This window comes from Maylandia zebra, linkage group LG11 (genome assembly GCF_041146795.1).
Source record: "Maylandia zebra isolate NMK-2024a linkage group LG11, Mzebra_GT3a, whole genome shotgun sequence".
NCBI classification, from domain to species: domain Eukaryota; kingdom Metazoa; phylum Chordata; class Actinopteri; order Cichliformes; family Cichlidae; genus Maylandia; species Maylandia zebra.
In genome coordinates this window covers 24679879-24697383 of record NC_135177.1, presented here as the reverse complement: position 1 = coordinate 24697383, position 17505 = coordinate 24679879, and the positions used below count along the sequence as shown (strand labels likewise).

At 39.6% G+C, this 17505-nt stretch overlaps 1 protein-coding gene across 1 annotated transcript; it reads right to left on the bottom strand.

The window, feature by feature from the left end:
* Nucleotides 1–17311, bottom strand: gnl1 (guanine nucleotide binding protein-like 1). The gene is made up of 12 exons (XM_004550846.5): nucleotides 17083–17311; nucleotides 15991–16138; nucleotides 14498–14634; nucleotides 14228–14379; nucleotides 10820–10891; nucleotides 8430–8622; nucleotides 8132–8230; nucleotides 7806–7988; nucleotides 5922–6100; nucleotides 5497–5674; nucleotides 4527–4667; nucleotides 1–4416 (listed from the first exon to the last, which is right to left on the bottom strand). The coding sequence occupies exons 1-12, from the start codon at nucleotides 17153–17155 to the stop codon at nucleotides 4145–4147; spliced, it is 1827 nt and encodes a 608-aa protein (XP_004550903.2). The 5' UTR covers nucleotides 17156–17311; the 3' UTR covers nucleotides 1–4144.
* Nucleotides 17312–17505: the final 194 nt, after the last annotated feature.

Sequence of the window (17505 nt, the reverse complement as noted above, 5' to 3'; positions counted from 1 at the left end):
TTCTCAGAAATACAGTTTTTATTTTTTCAAGTTTGCACAGGGGAAAATATGGTGCGAAGTATTTGTGTGTCATAATTAGATATGGATGTGGACACATCCAAACTGTAATCAGACAGAAGAGCAGCTGAAATAACTGTGAAAGAAAAGAATAAGGGAGTATGTGAGGACTGTCACAAGGGACCAAAGATCAAACTTAAGCTTCTTTTATCCTTACATGTAGTTAGCAGACACTTGAAATATGATATATCTGGCCCGGACATGCCAAATGATCATCTAGTAACATGCACAATTAAGTTTAATATGAAAATGTCAAAACCACCTCTCACCATTGTCCCACACTGCCCCCACACACACACTTCAGCACCAACTCACTTAGACATCACAGCACACCTGAGTATTGTTGCAGACCATGTGCATGCCTTCATAAGCACAGTGAACTCATATTCTGATCATTGCTTCCAGCAGGATAACATACTATCACAAAGTTCAAATCATCTCAGACTGGTTGAGTTTATCATCCCCACAGTCACCAGATCTCAATCCAACACAGCACGGCTGCTGAAACGGGATATTGGCATCATAAACGAGTAGCTGTAGTATCTGCACCAACTGTGTGATGCTGTCGTGTCAGTTTGGACCCTAATCTCTGAGGAATGGTTCCAGCACCTCAGTAAATCTGTTCCTTGAAGAACTGAAGCAGTTCTGGAGTAAAAGGTGGATTCAACCTGATACTAGCAAGGTGTGCCTAATAAAGTGGCCAGTGAGCATATGTTATGCATACGATTATTTTAAAACCTCTTGTTGGACATGTGCAAATGCACTGTGAACTAATACTAACCACCTATCATATTACAGTATGAAATAGATGGCTACAACTACAATTACTATGTTTAAGGTTTGATTAAAGCATCTCCACTGACATTCAGACATTTCACAGGGGTTCAACCTCAACAACAACTTTAATAACGCTGTAATGATTTTGTGGTTCGATAACTTTAACTTCATTTCACGGTATCTGCTTTAAATATTGGCCATCTGGAAATTTACCAATTAAGTAGTTTAGGAGGACTTTAATTAGATCTGTGCAACACGCAGCTGATCGTTATCGTTACGGAATCTCATCATCGTAATTATCTCCCTCGGGTACTCATAAAAGAAAGTCCCCCAACTAATTACGAGACAACTATAAAGCACCCAGATCGCCATGATAAGTCACATGTATCTATGTCTATTATACATTCAGGAAGTATACCAACAGCAATTAGTCTGACAATGCTCAATCACATGTCTGAGCTGTCCACTTTGATCGCAAACCTCCTGGAAGATTGTGTCAAGCCATTCAAAGGAAAAGCATAATTATGTGCATCTGAAATTAGGAGGATGTGGTGGACGGGGGACTTCGTAGAAAGACTGTCCTTTACAGCTCTGGGTACAAGCAAATATCATAAACACATCATTAAACAATGCACTAAAAAAAGAAAAAAAAGAAAGAGAGTTTCTGAAGGTTATCTTCTTTTATTGCAGAAAGCAGTCCAGTCATCATCATTAGGCATACCAGGAATGAAATGAGGAATGCAGCAAATAGCCTGAACACACCTTGAGCCTTTACACTCACACTACACTCTCCAGACGCTGTCAGTTTCAATATTTCCAGGGAAAAAAACTCCCACATCAAAACAACTAAAACACTGCTGTGTTTCTAACAGCATGGTAGTGTTTAGCATCTACTTTCATTGTACCAATAGTAGAAATGACAGCGTGTCATTGCTGCAGTGTGATGTATTACACAGTAACACAACACCGTGCCGTGGGATTCCCTCGGTGAACACATGAATGATGTACAACAGCACACGATAATACAGTACTCAGGATTGGAGCGGGGCCATCGCACATTACAGAGAAATGTCCACTTTGAAATTTTGGAGAAGAGGTGAAGCATAATGTTATATATAATGGAGGACAGGTGGACGCTGTAATGGCCAGTATCTCCTTCTGTGTTTTAAAGGAATAGCTTTGATAATTTTTTATCGCTTGTTTTTTTTAATAACAGTGTTTTGAGTTTTCATATAAAGGTGTCAGCAGTGCACAGAGAAGGACCAGCCAGCGAGGAGACGTCAAAAGCTTAAAAAAATCAGACTTCCACTATCTTCAAAGGCCATTATATCTCAGTTTTTTCCATCGGAAAATATTTTAAAATAAAAGAGTTTATATTAATTTATCAAATAAGGCCTCATGAGGACTACAGACTGGTCGGCAACCCCCCCGGGGATCCCAGGGCACTAAGAAAAATGCATAATCCTAACAGCTGGTTAGTATTTATTGCAGGTCGTGGCGATGATACACCACAAGCATCCGTGCGAGGTTGCTTTGGTTACTAGCAGATGGATCTTCGATCTGTAGTACAACTGTGAAAAGTGCAGTGCAAACCGGAAACCTGAACATTTGCTTTCAAATTAAACACAACTTTTAAACTTCGAGGCAAACTCTGTCTGGTACGCACTGGATTGTTTTTTTTCCATTATAGCTGAGTGACTTGTTTGCCAGTGTTTGCAGACAAGTTGGTGTCTTCCATGCAACCTGCTGGAAATCAAAGTGATCATAAGGAGGCTTTCAGTACAGCACCACATACTTCTTTGCGACCATTTTGATGCTAGCAACTGCCAGCAGCGGTTGCTGAATACAAAATTTTCTCTAGGATCACTGGTGATCAGGGGGTCACTGATCAGTCTCTAGGCCTGCATCAACGGGGCTTTAAGAGTGACAGCCACCAAACATCTGCAACCACTTGCAGAATACACATTCTTCTGCAACTGAGGACTAAGGTATCATACACTCACTTTGTTAAATATACTCTAAGCCAAATAAAACACTTTTAATCTTGTTTCTTTTAGTTTTATAAAATACTGAAATGTAACAATTAATTGCAGTTTTAATAGGATTTTATTGATGAGGGAGAGTTTCTCTGCTCACAAAACCTCATGGTGGCAGGAATCCACTGCCCAAGAACAACCAAGAAAGAAAAAGAAGATTACAAATTGCAGCTTTTAGAACAGATTAAACAAACTTCTGGCCAATTATGGTCTGATTTTACAAGCATTCAACAGAGTCACGCTAGTCCCAGTCTTGCTAATCAGCTGCTAGCTGTAGCTTTATTTAACAAAGGGCTCAATCTTCAAACGTACCTTTTGGCAAAAAAAGTAAAAATCAAAAAAATGTTAAACAATCCCTTCAATTATTGTTAAGCAGTCTCGGTTGGATAAAATTCACTGTGCTGGCATCAGCATATAAACATGCTAAATAAGCGCAGCCGAATCCTGGACGAAATACTGACAATCCCCATCAACATCTATGGAAAACAGTTGTAGTAGTTAAAACACTACAGGTTTAATTCCTGAAACAGCCTCATCCAGCAATACAGGAGTGTAAACACCCACCACTACCCCCAAAAAACCCACATCACTCTCTGATGCAGAATAATGTAAATTCAGATCAGATAAATTATCTCTGACTCATAATAGCAGTAACTGTGCGTGAAATGTTTACTTTATTAGTTCTAGTTATACAGCCTAACATTTCCCACGTACCCTCCCACACCCTCTACTCAAAGTTGAGACACGCTGTGGTCAATGAAGAGGATTTAGAGTTGTGTTCTTTTAATCTCCAGCTGCTCTGAGAGCCAAATGGCTGCTTCAGTGAATGACATCATATCAACAGTGCATTTGATTTGTTTCATCATACTTTTCCAAACTTTGGCATCTCAGCTGTGAGGTCACTCATTTATGAAGAGATTGATCATTCCAGGCTGAGGGAAGTTACTTCATTTTGTCTCTGAGAACTACATGCAATGTGTGAAGCTCAAGTCAAACCAAACCCATTCCTAAAAGCTCCATTTTAAAAAACAAAGGCTTCAAGGAAGAAGAAGCAGAGCAGAGGCACAGCATGGAATATGCTTTATATGAATGGATTAGAATCGAGCATGTTAATGTACAGAGAAGGTAATGACACGAGGAGGCGGAGGTGCAACAAAAAAAACGAGGAGGAATGCAGGTCTATGGGAAACAAGGAACGAAGAGTGGACTGGGGCAGATGGGTAAAAGTCAGAGCAGAGGAACAGGTTATTTCTTCCTTGCGTCTCCTTCTGTTATCACTCGCACTCATTTTCCCGAAGGACGTTGTACATGTTGACCGTAAAGCCAGATGGCTTATCGTCGCTTCGTCTCGGGTGCCCGAACCCCTCATCTTCATCGTCCCCATCTCCGTCCTCGTCATCGTCCGCATCCCTGTCTCTCTCTTCCTCTGGCTCGGTGCTGGACTCGCCATCCTCCTCATCGTCCCTCTCTGCGGTTCCTTCTTCCTCTGTTGCTCTTCCTTGAAGAGCCATAATCTCTGGCAAGTCTGGGTGATTTTCCCAGTGCTCTGCAGACCATAAATAATCCCCAAAATAAATTAATTCCACCCACCTGGCATTTTAACTTTTCGAATAGTCTCAGAGTTGAAATGAAGAGACACAGAGGGCCTTCTCTTACCTCTCAAGCAGCTGTACCCGGGCGGTCTGAGGCAGAGGCACAATCTGCCATCAATCGCCAACCTAAGGAGGCTATTGGCTGCACGGTACACGTCGTTGCGAGCTGCTTTCGCTGTCTTGTAGCCTCTTCTCTCCGCCCAAGCTGAAAGAAGGAAGCATAAATTGGTGACAATCTATCAAATGAAGGTATAATTAAAAGAGCACAGTCTATATTTATTTTCCTACTGGTAATAATGTCTGTGTATCCAAAATATCACGTCTGCCTATTCCTGTGCACAACTTGTTGTACTGATAATATTAGAAACACCACAAAACTGCCTGACTCGTTCTTTCATTATCATGAATGAGGCTGTTGTAGTTTATTTTGAGTGCTTTACTAAAACACCACCCTGCTACTGTACATGGTTGTTAGAGCACCGAATCCACAGCTGAGAACAGCCCAACTAATACTGCCTGAGTGACATGGACATCTAGCTGTCTGAGTAAATAACAAAGCCCGTTTAAAGGCCAGAGTTTATATTTGTGATGTACATGTTTAGTCTAAACAATGTGCCTGGGGTGCCACAGACAGCTAGGGCACGTCAGTATTTGTTTTCTAATTGTTTTATTGACTCATTTTTATTTTCGTGACGTTCAGCAGCACTTTAGTCAGCATTTGTTGTGATTAAATGTGCTACATAAAAAATTGACTTTGTTCAATTCGACTTGATAAATGGACCAGTGCATTGTTGGCGGATTTTTACTACAGGGCTGTGTTGACAAGAGAGAGCAAATAATGGCAGTGGCCCTGCAGCAGGGGATTGGCTCTCCTTTGAATTGTACTGATTTTGTTATTTTAGAATCAATAAAGATCTGTGACTTGCATTAAAGGAAGCTTGCCATTTATCCTCTCAATATTTTAGAGTATTGAAGTTTCCAAACTATCAACGACCACAACAACTCAGATGCTGTGACGCCAACTACCACCTTACCCTCGCACACATCCCAGGCGGTCCAGCTGGGCTCCTCAGACTCCTGGTTTCTTTCATTTTCCTGCAGATTGGGATGTTTGAGCTTCAGTATGGAAAGGAAGGGGGTCCTCTCACACAGATAACCCACTGAGCTGTAAGGTTCTTGTAGCTGAGACACTGGGTAGATGCCTGCCAGAATCTATAGAAAATTCATTTAAAGATAAAAACAAGAGGAAGAAATTCTCGAACAAAATAAAGACAGGTCAGAAATTACCTTTGGTAACAGCAAGATAGCAACTAAGAGCTATTTAAAAATGAAAGCGACAGTCACACAAAATACTCCTGGAGAGCGTGCAACTCAATACAATTATGTTTCTACCGCATCCAATCGGGCAAGTAAAGTGAAAGTCACATTTACTCTGGAGTACACAACAGTGAACTTGTACCTGTAACTGTTTATTGACACGGGAGGGGAAGACCAGCCCGGGGCAGTCACAGAGCTTGACTGTCGGAGTGAGGTAGTAGGTCTGGAAGTATTTGGTGTGACCTGGGGTTCGAGACACGCTTACCACCTTCCTTCCCACCAGGCTGTTTATAACTGAAGATTTACCAACATTGGGAAAACCTGGAAAACAAAGAGAGGTTACAAAGGCACTCATATGTAACAGTATTCAAGCTCTATAAATTCTTTTTAAGAGTCACTGTTTGTGAATTTATATTCAGATGCCAATAACTACATTCAGTCAGGAACACTAGATTCAAAAAAGGAAGTTTGTAAAAACTTCTTAATGTTTAATGAGAGTGAGGTGCATGTTTTAAGTGCATGACGCAATGTCTTTTATTAAAAGATAGAAACACCAACTGTACGGTCACTTCGCACATCAACACCACAAGAAGCAGATCGAGCAGGTGTTTTTTGTTGTTGTTTTTTTTTTCAATTAACTTTGCGAAGAGATAATTTAGATAAGCTCCAATATGCACACTTTGATTTAACAATATACACACAAACACACACACAAACACACACACACAAACACACACCCACATACAGAATCTGTTACAAGAAGCAGAGGAATAAAAACACTGTGCCTATAACAGGCAAATATGAACTCAAATGACCTGCTGGGTGCTCGGTTGAGCGCAATGAAATGCATCATGGGAGGTTGCTGCAGAGCCAATATTTTCCCTGACAACTTTTCTTGTTGTATTTTATTCTGAAGGCTGAACCCTCCCTCTTCTGCCACACTAGACACTGAAATTACCACCATCATTTCAGCCACAGTTTTGCAGTCGGCCAATATTTCTACTGACATTTCTCACTTTGCTGAGAGGAATTCACACAAGTAACTTCTTCTGCATGAGGGAGCACCTACAGCTATGACCTTGTGACGCTCACAGACACGTCCAAAGATCTAGATGGAGAATTCTAAAGTTACGAGCAAGACTGACCATTAACAATAACAATGTGAGAAGGTACTGTGGGGGAAATCATTATTTGACACCCTATTTTATGGATATTTGCTTAAAGAAAAGAAATAAACTCTGTCTAATTTTTCTAGTATTTTCATTTTGACGAAGATAAAAATATCAACCAAATAATATAACATAAAATATAACATAAAAGTTATAAATTGATTTGCAAATCACTGAGTGAAATACATATTTGATCCCCAAGCAAAACATTAGTTAGTACTTGGCTGGAACTCTTGTTGATGATCACAGCCGTAAGACGTTTCTTGTAGTTGGTCACTGGGTTTAGACACATCTCAGGAGGAATAGTAGCCCACTGCTCTTTACAGAAAGTACAGTTTTCTTGGCTGCTGCTTGGAAAATGAAGCTTCAGCTTCCTCACAGATTTTCTACAGGACTGAGGTCTGGAGACAAACTAGGTCACTTTACAAGCTAAACTATTAGCCTAAGGAGGCTGCATATTGAGATTGGCCGATCTACTAATGGTACACTCGATTATAATCAAGATACACATAACAGACATACCATGACTTCCTTTCTATGGCCTTCAGGCTAAACCTATTTGTCCTCTAGTTTTTAATCTGAAAATCGAATTATATTGTTGTGGACTGGTAAGACAATGTTCTTTCCTAATCAGATAAAAGTGAAATAATACTGTGTTCCCAGATAAGCATGGATTTGAGGTACTTTTTTTCCTATCTGAAAAAACTATTCTAATTTCTTACCAAAAAAGCAATATCTGGAGAAAATACTAAGATATACTTTCCAAGTTTCTTAACAAGAACCTGTTTTGCTATAATTAAAAAGAAAATGTTCATTGATTCTGGCCAAAGATTGTTGTTCTCTGAGAAAATGATTACCTATGCAGCCCAATGTAAGTACACCATCTTTGTAGAGCTCCTGTGATGGACTGCTCATCTCCAAAGCACTATCACTTTGATGCTCCACCAAGACAGACTCTGCTCCTTCATCTGTCCGTTCTCCGTCCAGCCGCTCAGAAACGGCATCTCTCTGAATCTTCTGCTCCCAGCTGGAGAGGTCAACTGACAAAACAACAAAGCAACAAAAAACAAAAAGATGATCAATAACATTTTGAATGAAAAGCTGCTTAAATTCATCGTGTGTATAACTTAATGTATTAATTATTATTATAAAAGAAGAACAGTGAAATGACTTTTTCTCCTACCTCTCCCTGATGTGATCTCCTGGCAAGACTTTAGGATATCTAAAGGACCTCCAGCCTGACTCCAGTCAGCCTTTCTCCTCATCCTCTTCTTCTGGAGGACTGTGAGTCAGAACAGAACAGAAAAGTACAACAGTTATTGCAGTCACTACAGGGGCTGGACAGACACACAGCAGGTTATTCTGATTACACTGTGCTGAAATAAGTTCAATAAGTGACAGGTTTGTCTGTCTGACTTTATTTTTCATGTATTTCTTCTCTCTCTAACCCCCTCCCCCCCATCGGCTCTCCCTCTCCTCACCTGTGCTGTATGGCTGGCCACGGTGTGAGGTGAAGCAAACTATTTCCAGGTGGGGGAACTGGGAGGCCATGTAGTGTTTCCAAGCGATTACCAGTGGTGGAGGACACAGGTCGGCTTTGTTCAATACCAGGACCACATGCTTCTGTAGCTCTCCAGTGATGTAGTGGTACAAGTCTGGAGGGAACTGCAGCACCTGGGTGGTATACAGGTCAAGTCAAGAGCAATAGAAACATTCATATGTAGTTTGACAAAACAATGATGGAGCTCACACTTAACCAAATCCAACAGAAAATAGGTACACCTTATGTACATCAAAAACCTTTGGTTTTTAGGCGAGAAGAGGGCACTGAGAGAAGCTGTTGGAACAATGACCTCACTGACCTGGAGGCAAAATACTGAGCTAAAGACCTGCAGTGTATCGCAGAGCTAATCCATGGAGGGCTTTGAAAACAAATAATTAATGAAAACCTTTATAGGTAGCTAGTGCCGCTGAGCTGACCAGTGTGGATCTGCTCTGTTTTCTTTGTTGATAGTTAAAAGTAGCTGCATGCTGAACCATCTGCAAATGAGAGTGAATGGAACCGGGTAATCCCATATACAGGGAGTTGCAGTAGTCCACTCAAGAGGTGATAAAGGCATTCCATAACAACTACTGCCTTTTAAAAAAAATAACCCATTAGATTGAATCATTATAAATAGAAACAAGTATAAGTGTACCGTTTTTAAATTTGCATTAAAAGGGAAATGTAACCATGCCAGAAGCACGGAACTAGGTTTTATTTTTAATGTGAATTCCGATGTTTATAAAGTGTTTAGAAACATTCTTAGAGTAACGCTAAAAACTAGTTCATGTGTTTGTTACTTCTAGGCTGGATTGATCAAACCCCATCATACTACCTTGGCCCAATAAAACACTATGATCTAATACCATTTTTTCCATTAATACCAACTCAGGTCAGGTTGACTCGACTTGACATGTTTTTCAAGGTTTTCCATTAGATGATAGTACCTGGTACAGGGTACATTTTAGTAGCTTCTCCACTGGGGTTCCAAGCAATCTGAGGCAATCTGAAAATGTGACATCAACAGACTGCATGCATGACCCATGAGAGTTTCCTCCTTTCAAAAACTGCTGTTTTTGAAACCCAGCAACGAGGGAAACAGCTACATGGAAACAACACTGTGGTCCCCGAGTCTGACATAAAGCCACAGACCGAGCAGCAGGTATAACACCACCTTAACTTCCACCTTCATTGTAGCGTTTGTGTCGCATACAAATGACGTCACAGGACAGTCGGCTCCATTGCTATAACGGTCCCACGCACATTAGGTGGTATCCAGTTGAAATGGAAAATGAGTAGGTACTGATGCAAAAAGAGCTTAAGAGTGCAGGCTTACTTGTGATACCTTGAGTTTCTCACCCCTCTCCTGTGGAACCAGCTTCCAGTTTTGGTTTGGGAGTCAGACAAAACTCTACTTTTAAGATTTCTTCTTTGACAAAGCTCATAGTTAAGTTTGGATCAGGTGACCTTGAACAATCAGATCTGCTGCTATAAGCTCAGGCGTCCCGTGATGCACCTCACCTCTCCTCTCCTCATTTATGGGCCACTACTGATGCCATTAACTTTTGTTTTCTATTTCCAGTAGATTTGTGTTTTATCTTCTCAGTGCTCCTTGTTCTGATGGAGATCTCTTCATTTTAAAAGGGAGTTCTTCCTCCCTACTGCTACCAAGTTCTTGGTAGGAGAGCATCTGATTAGTGAGATTTTCTCTCTCCAATATGGAAATATATTTTCCTTAAAATATAAAGCACCTTGGAAAGGACGTTGCTGTGAACTGGTGTTATATAAATAAAACTGAATTGACTTGAATCTTCAGGAGCAGATCACACAGACACACACTGAACACAGCAGTAACTGAATTCAGCTCACTTCATCAGCAAGGTCACAGCATCTATACAATTTAATGAGATGCTGATAAAATGTTCCAGTGAAATTTCTGATAAACTGAAGAGACGAATGAAGGGTCAAATTTATTCACATATAAAATACGGTCATTTATTTTCTTCTCAAATAACCAGCAGACAGTTTTGGTGCAACTCAGGAAACTCAATTTTACATCTAAAAAGTGGGTAAAATGACAATATGCGTTTGATGCCAAAGCAGCATGAGATAATTTTCTAATTTATATCTTTTCTTGTCGTCTGCCAGCGTGCACCTACAGGTAGTAATAGCTGTATAGAAATCTTGCTATCTACTCAGCGCCCTCTGTTCCCATTCGAGGCTCTCTCTAACAAAACCTGCTTTCAGGATAAAATGCATCAGGTAAACAAACAGATAAACAATAACTTTTGACTGTGTCTCCATCTAGTGGAGACCACCTCTACCTACCGGATGCCTGATGTCAACAATGAGAAGAATCACATCCGACATCTCCAAGACTCTCCAAAGCTGCCTCCACGTCTAAAAGAAAGAAAGCAAATGGGGGGAAAAGAATGAGGTTTAATACTGTAAATAAAACAAATCCACTAGTTCCTTTTTTACTCAACTTGAGGATGTGTTAGAAACTACTCGAACATTTTCCAAGTGACTACACACAAATACAAAAACCCAAAGACAAAGTCAGAGTGGTTGCTTGTAACGGTGTACATAAAGAGAGTTATTTAACAAATAGAAAGCTCTGCTCTGACCTGCGCAGATGGATACCGAGTTTCAAGCTGATTAGCTGCTTGACCCACAACTGTTCAGCAGGTTCAGCTGCAGTGGGCAGCTGTTTTCAGAGAAAAAGCTCTAAATAACACAATGCACCAGACCTCCACAGCTGACAAACAGCAGACCAATGTAATTATTAACTAGCTGGTGAACATGGTGGAGCATTTAGCAGCTCAAGAGCCAGATGTTTCGTTAATTTGCAGAGACTTCATTTGGGAACCAAGAACAGGGACTGAATATTGGACCTAAATTTCCCAGGTGGCCTAAACATTCACTCTGCAATTGAATGATGCTTCATAATTGCCACATGTGTAGCAGTTGTGAAGGAAGGAGTATACTCTTTAAAAATTACCGCTGTGACACAGCAACTCGGAACACATTCAATTCAAAAGCCCTACAACAGCAAGCGACAGTGGCGAACTCTTAAAACAGAAGGGTGATAATGTGAATTTAGTTGCTGCAGAGAATTAAATGAACCAAACTTTCATTGGTTTGGTTCAATGCAAAACTATTTTCTTAAAGTTCTTTTCAACTTGTTTTACTGCTTTCAGAGAGCCAGAAGAGTACAAAAAAAACAAACAAGTTTCAGGTTTATTACCTGTCATTTTAACATGTCAGTGTTAGTGACCTGTATTTAACAGCATTTAATCTCTATCACAATAATGACAGAGGAGGGTGCATACTTATGAGAGGAAGGAGTATAAAAATAATCACCATGTGACACATGTGGTCATTGCACAGTCAAAACCACACAAAGCAGCTTTATGCTTTTCCCCTGAAATAAGAGTGAAGGGCAGTAAAACCAGCTACAGTGCTTAAAAAGGCAACATTAACTTAATCAACTTCCACTATGGAAACTGGAATAACCAACACCATTTAAACCAAAAAATGAGTCCCAGAGCTTAAAACTTAGATTTCAAATAGTGCTTCCTACACCGTCATATTCTTTACACTGCAGTACGGTATATTTTACAAACTGAGAAGCTGGTTTCACATGCAAACACCACACAGAAAGGCCTCAGGGAGGTTTGAACCTCTGAGGTGATTGCGCTAACCACTTTACCATGTACTGTCCAAAGACCACCCTCAGTGTTTATATTTGTCGAAATGACAGACAGCTTTCTGATGTTTCTATTAATATTAAAAAAAAAAAAATAAGTTGCAGGTTTAAGATAACATCATTTAAAGTCTAATGTAATCAACCTATCCGGGAAAAACAACATGTTCAATCAGCGTTTTAATCTAAATTATATTTTTCTATTATCCTGACTTCCATTTAAAAAACAAAACAAAAATAAACAGACAATTTCAGACTACTGAGGATCACCTATTACACCAGCCCTGCTTCTGCTGTGATATGGCTCCAGAACCCCCACGATGAAATTAAATGATCTGCAGGGCTTGTGGTTTTGAACAATATTGTTATCGGTTTCATACTTGGAGCAAAACTGAACAATAACACAGCATGCAAGGAAGATATAATGGTGCTTCTACCAGTGGGAAATATCAGACAATACAAAGCTATGTTCTATAACTCTTTGTGATCCCTACATCATCCTGAGCTAAGAAATGATATAATGAGTCTGTGGTAAGTCCTGGAGCCACATGCTGGATAACAGCTTGAACATTTATGCCTTTAAGACAAATATGGCACAGCAGGTCTGCTGGGTAATCGTCAGCTTACCTAAAAATGTGTTAACAAGCAGCAATACTTCATGTTTCATCTGTTCTCAAAGAGTCAGGAATGATTCAAGAACACAGACTTTTTGCAGAAGTGTTCTGCCCCCCAAAAAGCAGTTACCACATTACTAAAATGGCTCCATGACTGCAAAATGAAGACCGATATTGAGAAAAGACACGCATGAATGCACAGTGGCACAGCAGAGAATTTCATTAAATTAGTCACTAGCCCTGGATCAGTGTGAAAATGACGAAGTTTAACCACAGTGGTGTGGCGTGTGATGATTCATCTGAAAAAGTGGAGGGTGTTTTGACTTGTTGGATTCTGGACAAAGGTCGTTAGACTGAACACAAGCATTACATTTATATAAACTAAAGCCCCGTGAAGATAGAATCATAATTATTTAGGCTTAATATTATATTTAAGCTTATGCATATGTTCAATAAGACAGATCTGTGTTCACTCATCTGCCTGCAATCCTGGGTCACTGGGATACTAGCTATTCTTCTGCTTAGCGGTGCTGTCAAACTTAATTATGTTGTTGTCACTCAGGTCCAACCATGTTCATGCACACCTTCTACAAACCAGCCTCAGTTCTGTGTGCTTAAATCTCCTCTGTCATTCTGCCTTTTCAGATTCTGATTCATACTGTTTTGTAGCTTCGTCTGAGTCTAATGGCCAAATAATTTCTAATTCAAAATCAGTTCTTTAATGAATTCAATTCATGTCTTTTGAAGGATCACTCCTTAATTAAATTAAATTAGTTAACCTCAATAGTCATTAACTTAATGACCATAATTTATTTAGCTTTAAGACTTATGAAAATTAATTAATAACTAAATTATGAAAATAAATAAATAAATTAAAATGTGATGGTGGTGTTGAACACAGATTCACGGGGAGGTGGGGCCTCACAAGGGCATCTGTTAGTCCCAAAAGCCATAATCCTTCCACAGTTTCACCTACAGAGATATTTACTTCTTTTAGATAGATCCTGGTAACTAAATTAACTAGCTCTCTTTTAATTGCCTTGGCTCCAGCTACAGTAAAAAGTGCATGAGTTTGAGCTTTTACGTAGGGGTGAAAGTGCACAAAGTTGTTTTCTATGCCCATTATTTTGCTTTCATAATCATCGGAAGCCATAATAATTGAGATTAACATCTGATTAAGTGCTCAGCGACAATAAAAGCAACTTCATAGTACAAAGGTTCTCCTAAAAATCAGCACTTCAGCCTGAGTTAGTTTAGGCAGCAAATGCACTCCTGGAACTTTTAAAACAGAATTTGACCTGCAAAACTCACCACAAATGCTGGTGAAAAACCCCCCCATAAATATCAAAACTTTTTACAGTTCATTATTGTGCAGTGGCACTTCTACAGTAAAAACAAACTCCTTTACTTAGTTACCTCCAGATTGTGCTCAAAGTGGCTGAGAGAGCCAGGTGGGTTTCTGGAGTGCAAGTCATCCAGGTAGTCTCTGTACGATTTCTCCTCTTTCCTCAGCAGGCTCTCCCGTGTCATCTCATAATTCCAGGACGGCCGTCGTGGGAAACCAAGGCCTGGCAGTGAATAATCAAGTGTTAGTGTGTCAAGCAGTGACCCACTCCATTAGCCTACTCTGCTCACGTTTGGTTTATTTTAGGATGAAGAAAGGATTAACACCAAAATGAATCAGACCTTTCTCTGAGGGGTAGATGTCATTGATGTCAACCTCAAGTTCTTTGTCCGAGACTTGCTGCAGCACCTTTTCCCTGGCCAGCTTCTTCCTCTTCTCCACTTCCTCTTTACCCTCTTTCTCAAAGTGCAGTCGGAACCTAAAAAATGAGAAAACCCCCTGTTGATCCTTTGTATGACTGTCTGCTGTTATGACAAATTAATGATGAAAGCCCCTATCCAGTGAAAAATGTGCCTTCTTCTTTTTCCTACATTTGAAAGGTTGAACCACATTATTTACAAATACATTATATGAGCATTGATTTATACTGGGGGGAAAAAACAGGTCAACTATGTAACGTCCTACAGACCTAATTTATTTTAACCTAATTTAGGATTAGAAGATCACTCTCTACTTGTTTCCTTTTTCCCTTCTCTCTTGTGGTATCTTCACTTTCTAATTTGTTGTATATTTACTGTTGGATATTTATAATAATTTAAAAAAATTAAACAAAGAAAAAGACTGTATAGACAAAAGTATTGGGCACACCTCTTAATTTTGAATTAAGGTGTTTTCAGTACAGGCAAATTGATCACCAAACCATGTAGTCCATCTTTACGAACATTTTTAAGAGAATATGTTGTTATAAAGGGCTCAACGAATTCGAGCATAGTACCATAAAGGATGCCACTATTACAACAAGTCAGTCTGGGAAATTTCTTCCCTCCTAGATATTCCACAATCAACTGTAGGTGGTATTATTGCAAAGTGAAAGGGTTTAGGAACCACGGCAACTAAGCCACAAAGTGGCAGACAAAGTAAAGTAACAGAATGGGCTCGCTTAGTGCTGAGTGCGTAAAAGTCACCGACGTTCTGCTGACCCATTCATTGCAGTGTTCAAAACCTCCTCTGGCATAAATGTGTATGAGGGGCTTCGTGACATGGGCTTCCATGACTGAACAGCTTCTGCTGAGTGTCAGTGGCTTTTAAATACTTTTGATGTGTGTACGTAAAGGCAACAAATTCAACAATTTGAATTTTCTCTTTGTTTACTGACCATTTGACCTGGAAACCGATCCCGATTGAGTAATCAGCATAAAAAGGGGGTGTTAAAGCTTCAATTCTACAGTGAATATTAAGAATGGACTTGAAGCATGAGACAGTTTGTGTCCAGCAGTTAAAATCGTGAAATTAAAAACCCTTCTTATTGTTGTATTCTTCTAAGTGTTGTAGAATTTTTATTTTTATAACTGGAATGAGATTATAAGCGTTAATTACATTTTGACTGCAAATCATGTCCAACACAAATTACATTATTTTTGTAAAATTCAACACATGTGAATTTATCTTATTTTCTGCATGATCTTCTAAACCTCCAATTAGTTATCAAAATGCAGCTGCTTCCTACTTAAGCATCTTTTTTATGTGCGACTTCAAGCACAGGCTGTTGGATTTCGCTCAGTTTTACAGAACAAGAATCTGAAATCATTTACAGTGCTGTACTCTTACAACTCACCTGTTAGGGTCATATCGTCCTTCTCTGTTGAAGGGCTGCTGATTTATTCTTCTAATATCAGTGGTCTCGCTGTCTGAGGTATCTGACTGCCGCTCTCCTCCTCGCTCCACACTGGCATTGCGACTGCTTGGCCCAGAGCCTGTGTCACCTGGAAGATCACAAACCAATACCAAGAAATTTTCTTTTAACTTATCTGCTGCTTAAATACTGTGCTTATTAACAGGTTTATTGGTTCATTTTGGTGGAAATGTTAAATGCTTCCAGGCATAAATTAATTGGAACATGATAATGTTTATGAAATTCACATTCAACTATCCTGACCTCTTGATTATTTAATGGAGGGTACAATAAATCCATAATGTTGTCCTGCACTGCAGAATTCATTGACTACCCTGTGTGGATGACCTGACCTTGGTAGAAAAGACTTTCAGTGCATGTCTTAAAGGGTTTACTGGTTACAGTAAGCACTTGAGTATAAACATTGCTATGAAAACTAATACTTTTCTTGTTAATCACGCTTTAAGTGGACTCAGCAACACCTAAAGGAAAGGCAGGATTTTTCAGGAAGCGCCTAGTTGGAACATGCCTAGTTTTGACAAGTTATGTCACATTTTATGGCGTCCTTGATGGATACTAAATCACGTTACTTGTCACGCCGACTTATTATTACTTGAAACATAGACAGCACATGGAAAATCTTAAACCCAGTATGCTATTAGTGGTAATAAATTGACCTATTGATAGCACCACGGTCCAAGACCTCTGTTAAAGTGGCTCTGTCTCTAGTAGTTTCTATGGTTAAACAAAAAACACACGACTTTGCATTATTTAACACATTTAACGCAAGTCTGTGCGCTAATTTTCACGTACTTGCCCACTCCGAAGGCAAAGTTATACCACACTGCTTCTTATGACTGCTAGCGGAAACGAGCACTGGCCTCGATTTACGGGCTAAATGAGTGATTTGATAATCAACTTAAGAACCCCCGACAACATGCAGACACAAAGAGTCATTGCAGTTAAACTCAGCAATGGAGCACGGACCGTTAGCAAACTGCTAAGCCTAGCATGCTAACGGCAAAATACTGTTACCTCTCTTTCTCTCCCGTTTGACTTGTAGCTGTTTCTTCTTTTGTTTGTTGCTAAATGGCTTTTTCCGGGGCATAGTTTAAAAAAACAAACAAAACGATTAATATATTTATATATAAAGAAAGCTATGCAGTATGTTTTGCTGCGTAAAGCTTCTCACACAGCTTTCTTATTGGCGTTATTTACATGGATGAAGTTTCTCGACTCGTACACTTTTCAGTGACGCCATATCCACTGCAGACTGCGGAGAATGACGGAAGAAACCAATTTTAGGTGTTGGAAAACCGATCATTTTGTGCATTTGTGGGGCTTTATTTAAATCTCATTTTACGATTACACTTCAAACGATTAAACATCTTTACTTTGTGTATCATTACGTAGAAATATAATCTGAAAATATCCGAGAAATTGATCACGACACCCCTG

Coding starts and splice junctions, on each gene's coding strand:
- gnl1 (XM_004550846.5), bottom strand. CDS start 17,155: ATGCCCCGGAAAAAGCCATTTAGCAACAAACAAAAGAAGAAACAGCTA. Junction 6,101..7,805: donor ACTTACATTGGGCTGCATAG/GTAATCATTTTC, acceptor TTTGTTTTCCAG/GTTTTCCCAATGTTGGTAAA. Junction 5,675..5,921: donor GTGTCAATAAACAGTTACAG/GTACAAGTTCAC, acceptor AATTTTCTATAG/ATTCTGGCAGGCATCTACCC.